This window comes from Heliangelus exortis, chromosome 4, assembly GCF_036169615.1.
Source record: "Heliangelus exortis chromosome 4, bHelExo1.hap1, whole genome shotgun sequence".
NCBI classification, from domain to species: domain Eukaryota; kingdom Metazoa; phylum Chordata; class Aves; order Apodiformes; family Trochilidae; genus Heliangelus; species Heliangelus exortis.
Genome location: NC_092425.1, coordinates 40,359,896 through 40,377,090, shown reverse-complemented (window position 1 = coordinate 40,377,090; position 17,195 = coordinate 40,359,896). Strand labels below are relative to the sequence as shown.

Genomic DNA, 17,195 nt, shown 5'->3' with positions numbered 1-17,195 from the left:
CCCCTCTCTACAGTTCTACCTGGGGAAGCCTACAACTATTTTAAACACCTGTGCTACAGGCTTGTAGTAATGGTTAGGAACAATAATAAAAATTACATGCTCAAAGAGGGGATTTTCTAAACATTTCTTACAGTGATTAAAAAGCTCTTAAAAAACAGAATGTAAATATTTAGACTGTATTCTTGGTGTGCCTAAACTCCTCTCATCTTTTTTCTCTTGAGTGAAACACTGACTAAATGCATCAGCTTACAATTTGCAGCAGAGCTGAGGTCAACACTAGAGAATCAAGATGTGTCTGGACATTCTGATTTTTCTAATAGAAGTAAGACTTTTAGAAGAAAGAGAAAAAATAGATTTTAGTATGTGTCTTCCTGTCAAGTTTTCTGTTCAAATAACTTTCACCCATCCCTATATATGAATTTCACATAAATATGGAGCTGGCCTACAGCATAACAGCTCTCACCCTGCTTTTATTACTGCTATTACTGCACTAGGTGGGATTCAAACCCTTATTGGATTTGAATGGACTACTCTGTAAATGGCAAAAAAGCCAGAATTGCAGATCAGCATCCCATAATATTTTATATTTTTACAGGAGACTGCTGTAAATGAAGAGACAGCAGTATAGTCTATGACCAAACACTCAGACAATCTAATTATTTAAATGTACATCACATTTTTAAGGCTGGTGAGCAGAATACAAATTGTCAGTTTTAACTATTGGCTTTGACTGATTTGTCCCTTTTTTCTTTTTTTTTTTTTCCTTTTTTCTGCTGTCATGGAAACCTACATTAAATTGGAGGCAGAGAAACAATGGAACTTAATTAATGTCCCATCCATCTCCTGGGCAGCAGAAGGATGGGGTTGGGTTTTGTAACATCATGGGAGCTTTGCAAATGCCTGGCTAAAGCACTGCTGCTCAAAATACACTCTTTATATAAATATATCAATATGAAAATAGAGAAAGAAGTAGTCAGAAGCACAAGGTGGATAGAAAAGAATCCTTCCCTTCTTCCTCTCCTTTGGCTGACATCATTTGAGGAGCAGATTTCAGAAAGAAAAGGCCACTTGGAATTGCCCTTTTATTCAGCTTGGTAGCTTCTTCTTGAGGGGAAGAACCAACCCAGGTTAGGAGCAACATTCTGAGAGGAGACATCAGAGTGTGGATACTGGTAGAGGGAGGAAAGACCAAGATGATGACAGAATCACCACAGTTGGAAAAGACCTCTAAGCTGACCACATCCAAAATTCCCCCCCTGGAATAAAATATTTATTTATCTATATGTCTATCACCCCCCAGAGCATGTCCTGAAGTGCCTCATCTACATGTTTTTTAAATACAATGGCTGAAGACCAATGGTAGATGTTGCTGCAGCAGGTATTAGGAAAAAAAATAAATATGCAGACGTTCTCCTAAGAACCCTGGATCATCCAAGCTGTTCCAAGACTGTATAAAACTCTATTTTATCCCACTTGAATGGCAATATCTTAATTTATAAATGACATCTCTACAGTTTTCTGCTGCCTTAAGAACCTTAACATTTCTTTTAAATGGCTATAGCTTAGAATATGCTGTTTTATCTTTCTGTGTCATTTAATAACTTATCATTAACCAAATTTTATTTATGGAGGAATAGCTTAGTTTCAACTATTATCTTCAAATAAAGAGTATTTTGCTCAAGGGAGTATTTCAAGTGTTTTAGTCCAAGGTGAAGAAAATATTTTGATTATTTTTTTTTAAATAGTTGCAGAGATTTCAGGGCTTCCACAGAATGAACAGAACTCACAGAGGTCTGCAGCTCATCTCTTCTTAGAAGAGAGACCTGAAATACAAAACCTGCCTTCTTTTTCAGCTTTCTTTATTTTCAGATGTCAGTAAAGGAAGGTCATAGCTTTAAAACTCTGACTTACTCACTAATATTGGGTACATTTTCCAATTAAGCAAGATGCTGTACCTACTGCAGCTGAAAAATGCCCTCTCCTTCCATCCCCCATGGCTCATTATTGATCCTGGTTGGATTCTTCTTTACTCCCAGCCTTCTCCCATCCATCTCCCAGCTCCATGGCCAAGAGGAAAGTAATTTTCTACCTGGACACAACTACTTGGCAGAGGAATGTAAATAGTCATTTTCTTCACATTTCACACTTTCTTGGTCAGGACACACTTTGTAAAAGCACATAAGTGGAAAAGGAGCCTTAAATCCTCCTTTATATGTCATGTACTTATGAAACATGAGAGCTGGTTCCTCTTAATGAGAGCTTTACACTCCAAAACTGTCATTAATTTAGACATGAGATGCCATTGATCATTTTCTCAAGTCTCAATACCAGCTCCTTGCTGCACTTTACAAGTACAATTAATACAATTTCGTTCCAATAAAATGGAATTAAGTGCACACTTACACTGTAAAAATCCCTAGCCAGCTTTTCAAACAAGAAAAGCTTTGATAAATTTTACTGAAGCAAGGCTGAAAGTCCCCTAGGCAGGCAAAATGAAACCAAAAATGCATCACAGATCTTCCTGCTTTGGTTCATTTCCAACATTTCCCATTAAATCCTCTCTCTGTGATACAGATCTTGCAATACAAACTTTCAACTGCCTTGCACTTGAGATTTTTATTATTTATTTATATGCAGCTCTTATATCTATATGGACTCCTGTCTTCTCCTCTGCTCTTTTGGACATTTGGCCAAAAAAAACCAAACAAAAACCCACAATTTCTACTATTTGGCAACATGACAAAGATAGCAGGTGTAAAAAAGGAAAATTCTGACATGAACTGATTCCCTAAAGCACACAGTAATTACTGCACATCCCTGTTTTGAGATTCCTTGTTTTTTCCACATCTGGCAGGTTGTTTGGTTTTAATATTGGTGCCCTGACTTGTACACCAGCCATTTTTACATCAAAATGAAATGTATGGTTTATCTTCATGTTGAACTAAAAAAATCATTGCTGAAACCTCAACCATCATCTAAGGGAAAGCCCTAGGAATCATTTCCAAGCCATAATACACCACAAACAGTCTCCAAGAATCAAATTTTAGACCTGATGTATATTTATAGGATGTGTTCAGTATCAAAGTTTTGCAGGGAAAGTGTTAAACACTTTTATTCTGTAATCAGCACCTGATTTTCATCTAGTCTCTGGATTTTTGCAAGTTTTGCAGGGCTTTTCCCTCAGGCTTTGGTCCTACAGTGCTGATCTGCACTCTCTAGCTCAGTGCTTTAAAGCTTATGACTGCCAAACACAGAGTGAAAAGAAAAAGAAAGGGAAAAACTAAAAGGAAAAAAAACTAAAGGGAAAAAAAACTAAAAGGAAAAAAAAACTAAAAGGAAAAAAAAACTAAAAGGAAAAAAAAACTAAAAGGAAAAAAAAACTAAAAGGAAAAAAAAACTAAAAGGAAAAAAAAACTAAAAGGAAAAAAAAACTAAAAGGAAAAAAAAACTAAAAGGAAAAAAAAACTAAAAGGAAAAAAAAACTAAAAGGAAAAAAACTAAAGGAAAAAACTGAAAAGAAAAAACTGAAAAGAAAAAACCGAAGTGAAAAAACCGAAGTGAAAAAACTAAACTAAGAAAAAACTACACTAAAAAGAAAAATCTAAACTAAGAAAAAACTAAACTAAAAAAAATTAAACTAAAAGAAAAAACTAAACTAAAAAAAATTAAACTAAAAGAAAAAACTAAACTAAAAGAAAAAACTAAACTAAAAGAAAAAACTAAACTAAAAGAAAAAACTAAACTAAAAGAAAAAACTAAACTGAAAGAAAAAACTAAACTGAAAGAAAAAACTAAACTGAAAGAAAAAACTAAACTGAAAGAAAAACTAAACTGCAAAAAATCTAAACAGCATAAAAACAAACTGCAAAAAAACAAACTGCAAAAAAAACAAACTGCAAAAAAAACAAACTGCAAAAAAAAACAAACTGCAAAAAAAAACAAACTGCAAAAAAAAACAAACTGCAAAAAAAAACAAACTGCAAAAAAAAACAAACTGCAAAAAAAAACAAACTGCAAAAAAAAAAACAAACTGCAAAAAAAAAAAACAAACTGCAAAAAAAAGTAAAGAAAAAGACTAAAATACAAGAAAAAAACTCCTCAATGGGTAACTGAGGAGTCTGAAGCAATGTCCAAGACTTTTCTTGTTCTCCCCATCTCATGAGGCTGAGAAGATGGGAACCCTGCTCCTCTGCAGCTCTCCCCCTTTTTTTTTTTTTTGTGAGAAAAGTTTCCTGTGGTCCCTGTCTCAGGGAGGATGAGTGCTCCAGGAGACCTAAGGAAGGTCCCAGGATGCAAGGAGATGAACAGGAGATGAAAAAGCTATTCCAGCAGTTTTTAATGCAAAAAAAAAAAAAAGATCAAAACTCAAACTATGCCAAAGGCCAAATCCTACTTTCTGAGGAATATATTAAAGTCAAGTCCAAAGCTACATAAATTTCAAGGTGACAGCCATTTCTCACAGGAAACAATTAGTCACAAGAAAAAAAATTCAATACAGGCAGCCTTAAGACAGCATTCCTGTCCTGGCAATTAGTGTCTTAGGGCATTAAATTGAGAACAAAAATAAATAACTGTGGGATCATGCACTCAGCAGGCAGCAAAGAGGTCTCCAGTTAACACTCCTTTAGCACAGCATCCAGAGGTTACTGACTGACAGCGTGGAGTCCAATCTAATTTTCCCAGCCAGAAATAATATTCTGAATATTTACAACCCAAATCTTTCCAAGAGTCTCTTCTTCCAATTATCCTACCCTTCCTGCTGCCTCACCACCTTTTCCTGCCCTTTTCCCTCCATCATTATTTCTTCTAAGGCTCTGGAGAACGGAGAACTTTATTTTTTTTTTTTTTTTTTTTTTTCAACCTATATAAAACTTCTCTATCTTTCCCTATTCCAGATTTACATTAATGCAATGACAAATTCATCTAGCTCACCCTTTGCTCCCTCTACAGCAAAAAAAAAGAGTGCACCTCTCTAAATTCTCTGCAAGACCCATTAAATGAATTCTTTTCCCCTGATTTACAATCTCTCCTTGCCTGGAAAGGAATGGTGGAGCCCATTGGATATTTAGAATGGGTCAGGATTATGTGACCTGGTGCTCCTGGCTGCAGCTAAATTTACAGAAGGAGAAACATCTATTGCATTAAGAAATATTTTGGGGGCTGTTCTCCAACACCAAGAATAAAAGTTTGCCTGAACACCCCAAATCCCAGCCTCAAACCCAAGGGGATGGCATCCAGGCTGCTACTGGGAGCAAACTGGTTGCAGCAGGGGCTTCTCTGGGATAGTGCTCATGCCCCAGCCAGGCTAGGAGTGGGTGACATTTTTAATTAAATTTCAATTTAAAGCTTAAATTTTTCATTATGAGCCTAAACTACCAGCCAAATAGGACAGCAAAGTAATCTTTCTTTCCATAAAGCAGACTCAGAGCAGCTCGGTATAACCAAAAGGGAGCTGGGATCTTTCAATATCTTAATTACTCTCCAGGAAAACTGGATATTTGTCAGGATCTGCTGTTTCATGACTTTTTGGGGCTTCCCCAGGCACTATAAGATTGCCACAGCTTTCCTTTTCAGCAGGATTCCTGGCTGCTGAGGAGGGACCCAGGAGAGCTGCAAACACCCAACCCATGTCCCAGCAGGGACCACCACAACCTCCCAGCTCCCTTCCAAAGAAAATAATCCAATTTTTCTGCCAGATCATCGATTTTACTCACATGGGATGGAGTCCCATGAAGCTCAGTCATGTTAAACAGCAGGAAGAAATTCTCCATCCCCTATATTTTCACCCCAGATTGGGTCTACTGTAGCAAGTTGAGTTCCAAAGCCACTCAGCTAATTCCTCTAAAACTGACCTAAACCACCTCCTCTTGGTGCTTGGAAATTCTGAGAGGTAATTGAGGCTCTTTGATTGGTTATTTTCAGCTCCACCCAGCAATAAACCACTTGGCCATGTGGCTTTGCTTCCTGGAGTTTGTAGGTTTAGGATTATTTCTCCTATGGGGCAGCTCAAGGTGGTCTCTCTCCCAGACTATTCTACCCAGAGCATCTTTACAGGGAAGTGATAATTTCTAGTTGTGTGTCTATACCTTAAAAAAACCCATCATATGATTGGGGTTAAACAAATAATTTGTTCTCTCTAGCAGTATTTCCCCTCCCTTTTTCAGGTAAATTGAGAACTGCATGGAGATTTTGGGGACAAAATGTGTCCTTCACTCCACACCTTTAGTAGGAGGTGTCCTTGCCCATGCAGGGGGGTTGGAACTGGATGATTTTTAAGGTCCTTTGCAGCCCAAACCATTTTGTGAGTCTATGATACATCAAAATACAGAGCCAGGTAACACTTCTTCATGGGTTGTTAGATTTATCAAACATATTGTTCCACCTATACAAGAAAAATGAGCCATAAGCTGACAAAAGTAAATTGTCAGCCTCCTCTCTCTCTCTCTCTCTGCTGCACTTGAAGTTGTTCTGGCAATTTATAAATAAAGGCTACAACAGCTTTAAGCAAGGCTATTAAAACTAAGATTGCTCCAACGTTCCAAAAAGTTTTGAGAAATGGCCCAAAATGTTTTTTTTTTCAGATCCTTCTGTTCCCCATCAGCAGAGAAACAATTTTGATACGTGATTTTTTTTTTTTTTTTTCTTCTTTCACAACCCCTTCCATCTTCTGTGGTATTTTCAGAGCAGCCAGCAGAACTCCTCTTGTTTGAAGGCAATTTCTGAAATGCTAAGTTCAGCCCCACGGGAGGGGAGGGAGTAACCTGGCTCTTGGCTGAGTTCTAATCCACGTTGTGAGAAAGGGTTGGACTTGATGATCTCTGAGGTCCCTTCCAACCCAGCCAGTTCTATGATCCTGTGATTCCATGAAAGATATTTCAAACACAGATCCTTTCAGGAACACTCCTCATCTTTCCCAGGGGACACCCAGATATTTGGAGAAGGATAAATGTGGATAAAATGCTGGAAGAGGAGCACATTGAAGTCTTCAGGTGGGACCAGGTTAGGAGCTGACATTTCTGCAGCTCCCTCATCTGTGCTTGAAATACTACAAAAAGTCTGATAAAACCAGGACTGCTGCTCATTTTAAGCAGGAATCTCTTATCAGGAATGCCTCTAACAGTGATAAAACTGGCTAGAAGGCTCTCCTATCTTTAAGCTCTTTTTTTTTTTCAATTTCATTTCCAAAATGAAGGTTATAAATCAAGCCCAAGCCCTTCCTGAAAACCCTGTTATTCTCCAAGCTATTAGAAGCATTTACAGAGGAATAATTCTTTTCTGTGTCAGATGTTATGAAAGACAGGTCATACTTCAAAGAATATTATTTAGAAGTTGAGATTGTGAGGCTAAATTTAATAAAGCTCAGAGGAGAGTCATGATCCTCAAAAAAGCTTTTTAATATAGATCTTTTTGATCTTTGTTTCAGATTAGCTGTTTTGTATTCTTCTGTATCCTAGAGTTACTGATGGATGCCAGCAGAATTACCCACTACAGGTTTAACTTTGTTCCTCTTCTTTCCCCTCCCTTTGATTCAAAGAATTATTGGGAGATGTATCGTTGTATTAATTTTATTATATATCCTGAAAGTCCAGATGATTATGACCCAAAATCAGCAGTTCTGGTCAGGGCTAGTGCCACAAACTCAGGAGAAGTTTGTCACAGGTGGAATTTCCTCTTCATATGTTTCTCAATGTGTATTTGGGGTTTGAAATTTTCATTTTAAGAAACAAAATTTAATTTTGAATTAAAAGAAATAGCATTCCTTTCCAATTCATACAAAAGAAAAAAAAAAGGAAAAAAAGAAAAAAAAATGACACTGAAGTTCTGACATAAAATTATATGTTTAAAATTTCAATTATTTTGATAATAAAAGTCCCTAATTTTATCATCATGTAAATCCCTTCCAGACAAAAGAATCCAGGCTGCCTTCCTAAGCTTAAATATTGTTTCATAGAAATGAGGGTTAGGGGAGAGAGGAATCAAGGAGAAGGGAGAATGCAGCCAAAATCAGAACCTTCTTTCCCTTTCGAATCAGTGGAGAAATTTAGGATTGTTTTTCTAAAAAGTGTAGTTTTTAAACCTGACATTGCAATGGGCAAAATGAGACAGATTTATTTCTATCAATCAAACTCTTGGCACTATCAGCTTTTTGGGGGTAGGATAACTGAATTTCTGGCTTTCTCTACATTTTTTTTTTGGGGTGAACAGGGTGTCAGTGCCTGTCTGCTGATGTGGAGGGCTGCAAGAGAGCTCTAGATCAAAATACCACAGAATTTCAGGTTGGAAGAGACCTCAAGGATCATCAGGTCCAACCTTGCTGGGTAGGAACATGGTTCAGATGAGTTGGCTCAGCACCCCTTATCAAGCTGAATCAAAAAGGTGTCCAATGGTGGGGAATCCAACCCTTCCCTGGGGAGATTATTCCCATATCCAACTGTTCTCACAGTGAAAAATTTTCCTTTGGTGTCCAACCAGAATCCCTCCAAGATTTATTTGGGAATTCAGAGTTGGATACCCCGGGTACGGATAGAGATGCACTGAGGTTTAGTTGGCTGATGGGATTTCTGGGTTTTGGTCACCAAAAATCTTCCCTTGAGCAGGATTTTAGGAAATTGGGATGCACCTTTAGAGAGTGTGACAGAGCCTGGAAAGAGTGACTTGTCCAAAGCAGCCCAGCCCAAAGAAATTCAACATTTCCATGAGCTGCAGCTCTGTGGGTACCCACACAGCAGGACACAACTTTTCCTTTCCAAATTAACATTCCCATTTGTGAAAGGGGATGGAGTCAGTAGCTCCTGCTATGGCCCATTTGTGCAATAATAATGCAATTAACAAAATGAACAGGAAAAAAACCTCTAACTCAGAAAAATGAAACACCAATCTAGCTGCAATTACTACCAAAGAAAGGCAGCTTCAACTCTTCCTTTCCATTACCTTGCCAGGAATTGACTCCTTAGAGGAAAACTCCTGGATTCCAGAAAATTATTGAACATAATTTACAGCCATAATGCAAATGTAAAATACATTAAATAGGTTATTAATTCACCACCAACCAATGAAAATGCTGTTTTTTTGAGCTTATTGCTATTATTTTAAGCCTATTCTAGCTTATTGCTCAGAACACAAAGTATGTCTAAGATATATTCCATCTGAACTTCCAAGCTTCCTTTTTTCACAGTAGTAAAAAAACAAGGAAAATGCAGTTTCAATTATTGGATACAGTCCATTTAATATCCTTAAGAGCTTCCTGGGGCTCAGTACTGATAAAACAGATGTGACCATTATTCATGGGTGACTTTTGTGGTTTTTGCTCTTGCTTTAGTTCACTAGCAGAGGTCCTTATTTGAGGACAATGTGTAGAACATGTTGAAAATTCAAGCAAAAATTGAGACATTCAGAGGTCTGAAATGTATTTCTGCAATCTGCAAGTGCAGGCTCTCCAGAAATACATCAGAAGCTGATTTAAACTCATTTAGGAATGTGCAAGGCTAAGTATAGAAACATATTCTGGGCCTGGTACAATGAGTTATTTGGGGTAGACTTGATTAATTTAGGGGAGGTTTGAGTTCAAGGCTTTCTTTGCTCTGCTGTCCCAGGGGGAGTATCCCAGTTCTCCAATAGCTCACTCTGGAATCAGGGACTTTGGATCACTGGACATTTAAACCTGTAAGGTTTAAGTTGAACACTTCAGATGGAAACACTCAGTGTCAATGAAATAATTTTGGGAATATTTTCCCAAAATCTGTGTACATACAAGTCAGTGAATCTCAGTTCAGGACCTGAATCCAGAGTTTCTACCTTTGAGAGGAGATTCTCAGTCAGGTCTTTTATTCTCCTTGAGCCTCTCTGCTTGCTGTAGCAGCTGAAATATTCTGGGGAGCATTTTTATCCATTCCATCCACTCAGCCCCAGCTGCCAAGGAGCTGGAAATAACCTTGGTAATGGCCAGAAAAGTCCCATCCATGGGAAGTGACCTCCCTTTCATCATGTGATGAATGCAGTGAGAAGACAAGAGAAAGCCCAGGTGACAAAAAGATTTTTTTTTTTTGTTGTTCCATATCAGCTGTTTTGTCAGGGGAATTGAGTTTTGATTTTTTTCTGAATTAATTAAAAAAAAAAAAATATATATATATATAGCTGAATAGTTGGGTTTGATATTCCAGGTCCAGGTATTGTGAAAGAGAAATTATGAAGCTGGACAAGAAAAAAGACATTTCCACACACTATTACAACCATCTGGAGAGGAACCAAACCAAAAAACGTAAAGGCAAGCTGGGTGTTTAAATACTCCAGCACAAAAAAGCATCTTTAAAATATTCACGAAAAATCTATGAAAATAAAACACCCCCAAAACGGGTGTTTTACCCTTAAAAAAAAAAAAAAGGTGGCCAATGTGTTTTTGTACTTTTCATCCCTCCAACCTTCCACAGCTTGAACTGTTTGAGCAATGAGGAGGAAACAAGAGGTTTTTGATAGAATTTTAAAGTTTTCTTACCAGAGATTGACCAGGAAAGGATGCTCCAGGCCTTGCATTATCTGTAGCTCCCGAAAAACATTCCTGACTTCATCCCTCTCAATGCACTTCTGTTTATTCATGTATTTCATGGCATACATTTTCTTGGTGTCTCTCTTCTGGACGATGCACACCTAATGGACAGCAAAATAAAAGGTAAAGTTTGACACCTACAGAAGGAGAACTCTCAGTTGTGACTTTATTTAAAAAAAAAAAAAAAAAAAAAAAGCAAGCAGAATTTCTAATGACCTTTCCTAACGTCAGAAGGAATGCTAATTAATGTAAATTATTATTTAGTTATATTACATGTGTCATATTATACTATTACTATATTAATATGTTATTAATATGTTATTATTCATATATTATATATAAATATATATTTATATCTATACATTATATATGATATATAATTATCATATATTATATTATATAATTATATAATATTTAATAATTTTATATATTATATATAATATATAACTTATATATAATTTTTATATGTAGATAGATATTAATATATTATATGTTATGTATAAATTATATAATATATATAATATTATATAATATATAAGCCACTATATATTAAGTAATATATGATGTATTATATTTATACATTATATATAATATATAATTTATAGATATAAATATATGTTATTATTAATATATTATATATAAATATATATTTATATGTATACATAATATATATCTATATCTATATATTATATATAATATATATTATATAATATGTGTAATATATATTATATATAGATATATATTTATATAAATATAAGTTTGTATATAATTTCTATAATTTCTATAATTTCTATAATTTCTAATATTAATTAATTTATTCATATAACTTTATATATTTATTTAGATAGATATATATTTATATATTAATATATTGTATATTATTATATGTATTAATTATACATTATATTACACAAATAGTGGAAATATTACATTGTTTAATGTAATTAAATGCTAATTAAGTTAAACATGGATGGCAATGTTTTGCCTTCACCCTACTGATGTTGCACAATGGTGAGTACCAAAACCTTGTTTCATTTATGGAAAGCCTGAATTTTGGTGATGTTCTCAAGGTAATTAAAGGTTTAAGGCTATTAATTAAATAATCCAGGCTATCGTGCTGGCTTCTTGAAAGAAGGAGAGGTAGCAGGTGGAGTTGAACTGAGGGATGAAAATGAGTTGGATCTTCAAGAGCAAAAGCAGAATTTGCAGGGCCAGTTCCTGTCTGAGATTCTGTGGACACCCCAATAGGGTGAACGATACCATAAAGCACAATGTTCATGGATTTTTGGCTCAGACCCTAAATCCAGAAGTTCATTCACTTGCAAGAATTTTTAGGATGGTTGCCACGTGGCACTTGGCCAAAAGGAGGGGTTTGCAGAAGCCTCCTATCCCATTACATTAAATAAAAAAAAAAACCCAAAAAACCTCCCTATTGAACCTTTGCCTAGAGACACTGCTGAGAGAATGGGGTTTTACCCAGCTGAGAATTTCAGGTTTGACCAATGGGGTGAAATAGGATCATGTCCAGAACATGTAGGAAGGCTTTAAATCACTGCAGTCACTCCAGCAGACACCCAGGTGTCTTCCTGTGAGGAAGGGCTGAGGGAGCTGGGGGTGTTGAGGCTGGAGAAGAGGAGGCTCAGGGGAGACCTCATCACTCTCTCCAACTCCCTGAAAGGAGGTTGGAGCCAGGGGGGGGTTGGGCTCTTTTCCCAGGCAACTCTCAGCAAGACAAGAGGGCACAAGAGGTCTCAAGTTGTGCCAGGGGAGGTTTAGGTTGGACATGAGAAAGAATTTCTTTCCAGAGAGGGTGATCAGACACTGGAATGGGCTGCCCAGGGAAGGGGTGGATTCTCCATCCCTGGAGATATTTCCAAAGAGCCTGGATGTGGCACTCAGTGCCATGGGCTGGGAACTGCAGCGGGAGTGGATCAAGGGTTGGACTTGATGAGCTCTGAGGTCCCTTCCAACCCAGCCAATTCTGTGATTCTAGGATTCTATGACATTCATTCCCAGATTCCCCTGAGCAAGCCAGAACATCTGGAGCAGGGACCAGGCAGCTGTTCAGGTTCCTTTCATATTAACTCCAGCTAAAATAAATGTGTTTATACTGTCAAATTATATTAATATTCCACAGTTTGCTTTATGTTGCTTTTAGGAGAGCAGCATATATTTTTTTCTGAGATACTTTGCATATTATTTAGTCAAGTACTCTTCATCAGTGCAGATGTGATTCTGGGCTCCCATCTGTTTTACACTCCGGTAATTTCAATTACTCCAGCATAAGAAGTCACAGTTTTCTTCAACCAAATAAATCAGAACTAAGTCCTGTGTTTCAGCATCTTAGACAAATCAGAGTCTGTACCCTGAAATTATATTTTTAATTTAATTTAAGGGTGTCAGATTATTCACTATACCTGCTCCCATGAACAGAGACCTTGAATAAAATGTACTATAATATCCCTGAAAACTACTTGTTGCACCTGAATATTAATTATTTTGTGCCAGTAACCCTGCAATTATACTGCTGCAGGGGAGGAAAATCATAATTCTTGTGTTTTGCTGTTAGTTGTTTTTTTTAAATTATTGCATGATCTTCAATCAGTGTTTTTGTTTGTCATTTTGGTTTGGGGTTTGTTGGGTTTTTTTTTGTAAGAATGATGGCTCTAAATAATAGAAGATGGAAAAAATTCACCAGATTAAACACAAGAGAGCAATTTTAAGCTTACATATGGCATAAAGACAGAAACAATTAGACCAATGTTCAGCACTGAGTATTTTGAAGTGTCTATTTCTAAACTGATTCAAGAAGGGAAATATTTCATATGTGAATAAAAGCTGTTCTGACAAAATTTCTGACCTGGCCCACTTCAAATATATCTGGAAATAACTGCACCATGGCAAGCATAATTAGCTTAAAGGTCTTTTAAAAAGCCATAACCCAATAATATTTCCTGCCACATCTGAGGACACCAAAGCAAAAGATCTCCCTCCATCTCCCTAGCAAAGCAAGGTCACTGAGGCCACCAAGGTGAATTTGGTGGCATGCCACCTCCTTCACTTCCCCTTGAAGACCCTCTCAGGTCTACAGCAGCATCTCTAATTCCTGATGGATGCAGATACACCCACCAGGTAGGTACAGATGTGGGACAAGAGTTTTGGTCACAACCCCCCCTCTGCTGTGGCTTGCACATCACTTGGAGCCTGGGTTTATGGACAAGTTGTGGCTGCCATGGTCCCTCACAAGCTCAGAGCTCATCTTCTTCATCTGTCCCTTAGCAGGGTGCAACCTGAGCTCCTAAAGGAGACATTTCCAAGCAGAGAGAAGGAACTGGAACCAAGAAGCCTCTGGATCCAAAAGCTCCTGGTTTCTCTTCTCTCCACACTCATTTCCTCACCTCCTCCCAAGAGCTGGGATTGATCTTGACTCTTTCTGAGGAAGATGCTACAGCATGTGCAAGGTTGGACCAGCTCTTAACATGGCCCCAAGACACAGAATGTACCAGGGAAGTGGCTCAGAGCTGGTGGCCACTTCTCAGAGAGGGCAACCTCTTGAGATACAAAGCATTGGTTCCCAAACAGCCCTGGGAAGTCCCCCAGCAGCAAACGTTGAACTGGAAAGGCCAAAGGAAAAAGCAGAAGGAGTTGCTTTCTGAAGCCAGCTGGGACAGACAGAGGATGGTTGCTGAAGATGTCCCTGATGGATGTCCCTGTCCCCCTGATGGAGGGGGGAAGGTGCTGAGGATCACCTTGAACTGAGCTGCATGGGGTTTCTGCCCTATCAGATACCTCCCACAGCAACATCCTAAGGTTGCTGTAGCAACAACAGCAATTTAAGAAATATTGAGAGAAAGAGAGCCACTGCACCACCAGCACCATCAAAAAGTAGGGTTAAAACACCTGGCTGCTCTCTCAGAAAACAGCAAAGCCCTAAAGGAAGGCAGCAGTGGAAGGGAGGTGTGATACCAAACTGGGTGTTCAGTGCTGGAGGATACTGGAGCACCATGGACCCCAAAGAACAACCACAGAGGCAACAGACAGGAGAGGTCTTGGATCATTTTGTTGGTGTTTCTACTGCCAGGTGCTTCCAGAAGGACAGGGAAAAGTTGCCAGCAGCTCAGGCTTCTAAATGAATAAAATCAAGAATGACTTAGAGAGAAAAACCCTTGAACGGTGACTGATTTACCATGTTGGGCTTTGGGCTGTGGTGTAATAGGTCGTTTGAAAATGGTTTTTTGGTGGGTTTTTTTTTTTTTTTTTTTCTGTCTCTGGAAGGAAAGCCAAGGTGATTGGTCAGATGCTTGCATTCATTTGGGAAAATGCTCCCATAGCAGCCTGCTACCACAAGGACTTTTCTGTTGCGTTTGACAGCTGCAAAATGAGGTTTTAAATTTAGAAGGGACTTGGGCATGAGTCCTTTCTTGCATTAAATGTGTTCTCCTAGGGCTCTGAAACTGTTCTCATCCACACATATCCCCAAAGCAGCTTCCCAAGAACACCACAGCTTTATGAACCCATAAGAAAATGAGATATTTCTAGAAACATCATAGAAACATTCACCAGTTCCCCGAATGCCATGGAGAAGGGTGAATCAAACATAACCCAACAAGCTCTCAAAAAGCACACGGGTTTGGTTTTCCTTTCCTGCAAGATGTGGAAGGTTCAGGGCCCCTTTGGAAGGTCAGAAACAGCAGGGATATGAATGGGGAAGCTTTGAATGGAGAGAGGTGGAGGTGATGGGCATCATGATCTGGACAGATCTTTAACTGGTTTAGACTGGAGATCTACCACCTGCACTAATTTTTAAGGGACTCTTGATCATCATTTCACACTATCAGCATATTCTGCTGCCATCCTCAAAGAAGGTTTCTCTTGGAATCTACTGACCTGAACAAGGACTTCCCACCATGAAGGGCTCTGAAAATGGAAGTGATTTTTCTGCATGGAAGGCCAAGAGCCAAGAAAATCCTGTGGATGTGCTTAGTGCATAACTACAGAAGTAATCAGCTGATATCCACCCAAGAATTATTTAAAGGAAGATCTAGATAGCTGTGGTTTGATCAGCTACTGAAAGTTATATTTCACCCTCAAATGTATTCCTGGGAATAATTATTTCTACTATATTTTTTTATATTATGATTTTCTCTATCTGCATGTCCTCATATTTACCCATGGTAAAATGTTAAAACCTTGCTATAGCCTTTATTATAGGAAAGAAAATTCATCTACTCCTGTGTAAACAAGCCATTAATCTTCTCTATTACAGCAAAAACCTGTTTAATTGAACAAACATCTACTCAGTGATTGTAATTACAGCTTAGATCTCACTTCATACAACCCCAAGTGTATTGAATCTGTGTAAAGTGCCTTTAAAATACTGCAATTACTTTAAAGGCATGAATAAGTCCAGAGATTTAAGAACAAGATCAGGCTAGTGGACTGTGTGAAAAAGTAATTTATTGTTTGTTTTTGGTTTGGGGATGGATTTCTAAATTCTACTAACCCCTATTGAGGAGACAATTAGTACAATAATTTTTAATCACTTAATTTTAGTGAATACATTGCAGCAGAAAAAAAAATTAATGAATAATCAGAGTAAGTTCGTACTGATAATCAGAAATCTTGAAGAAGCAAAAGGCTACAAAATCTAATTTTGTAGTCTAATCAGATGACATCAGAAATTCATCAGAATTTAATTTTCTATTAGATTTTTAACTGCTAAAAGGAAAGTGAATCTTACCTTCCCAAAACTCCCTTTCCCAATAGCCCGCAAGATTTGGAAGTGGTCAAAGTTAACTGCAAAACAAAAAGGAGAGAAGAAAAGGTAAATAATTTGTAGACTGCCAAGTCAGAAGCAGAAATCAGAGAAGAAAAGAAAGGAGGGTGTTCCTAAGAAATGTAATTTTATAACATTGTATTTTCTTTTTCTCTTCAACACAAAACATACTTAATATTAAGCAAAGAAGAATTTTGCTTTAAAACACCCTCCTTTAATTTTATTCATCAAAGTCTCTTGGTTCAATGTCTCCAGTACCCAACATCTCCAAAAAAAGAAATAGAGCTTTGTCCTAACCAAGTAACAAGACAATAATTCAGCATTATCAGCAAAACCTGCTCAGCATTTTCCAATGAATAATTCAGTTGTGTCTGCTCACAGATAAGTAGTAAAATAAGGATATTTTTACAGTAATCTGCAGGAGAATTCCCACATTGTGCTACAGTGATGGAAGCTTGCTCCATGATGAGCTAGCAGGATCAGGTCCTCCAAACCTTGCCCTCTTAATATGATACAAAATCCTAATATTTTTAGGATATCTCATAGACGTAGAATAAGCCTGAGTTGGGAGATTTCATTTTATCTTGGCAGTAGAATGGATTTCCTCCCACTTCAGGAAATTCTGACACCACTCTCAGCTCTGGACACTCGAGGGGTTTGCTGTGAATATGAGTGAGAGATTTCATTTCCCAGAAATGTCATTAGCCTTGGTGTGGCATGAGACTGAACACAGCATGACCTCCAAATCCCATGATCATTGGGACATCTGCTGGTTTACAAAAAAAAAAAAAAAAATAAGTCCAACAACATCCTGAAGAAAAGTACAAAACTGAGACAGAGCCACTGAAACACAACCATGACAAGGTGTGATACTGG

The 17,195-nt window shown here is 37.5% G+C and overlaps 1 protein-coding gene across 1 annotated transcript in view; it reads right to left on the bottom strand.

The window, feature by feature from the left end:
• STK32B (serine/threonine kinase 32B) overlaps nt 1-17,195 on the bottom strand; it is a 125,412-nt gene that overhangs the window by 86,709 nt on the left and 21,508 nt on the right. The window contains exons 2-3 of the mRNA XM_071744281.1: nt 16,284-16,339; nt 10,493-10,644 (exon numbers count right to left, since the gene is read on the bottom strand). Of these exons, the coding sequence (XP_071600382.1) occupies nt 10,493-10,644; nt 16,284-16,339 (208 nt within the window). The remainder of the gene's footprint in view (nt 1-10,492; nt 10,645-16,283; nt 16,340-17,195) is intronic.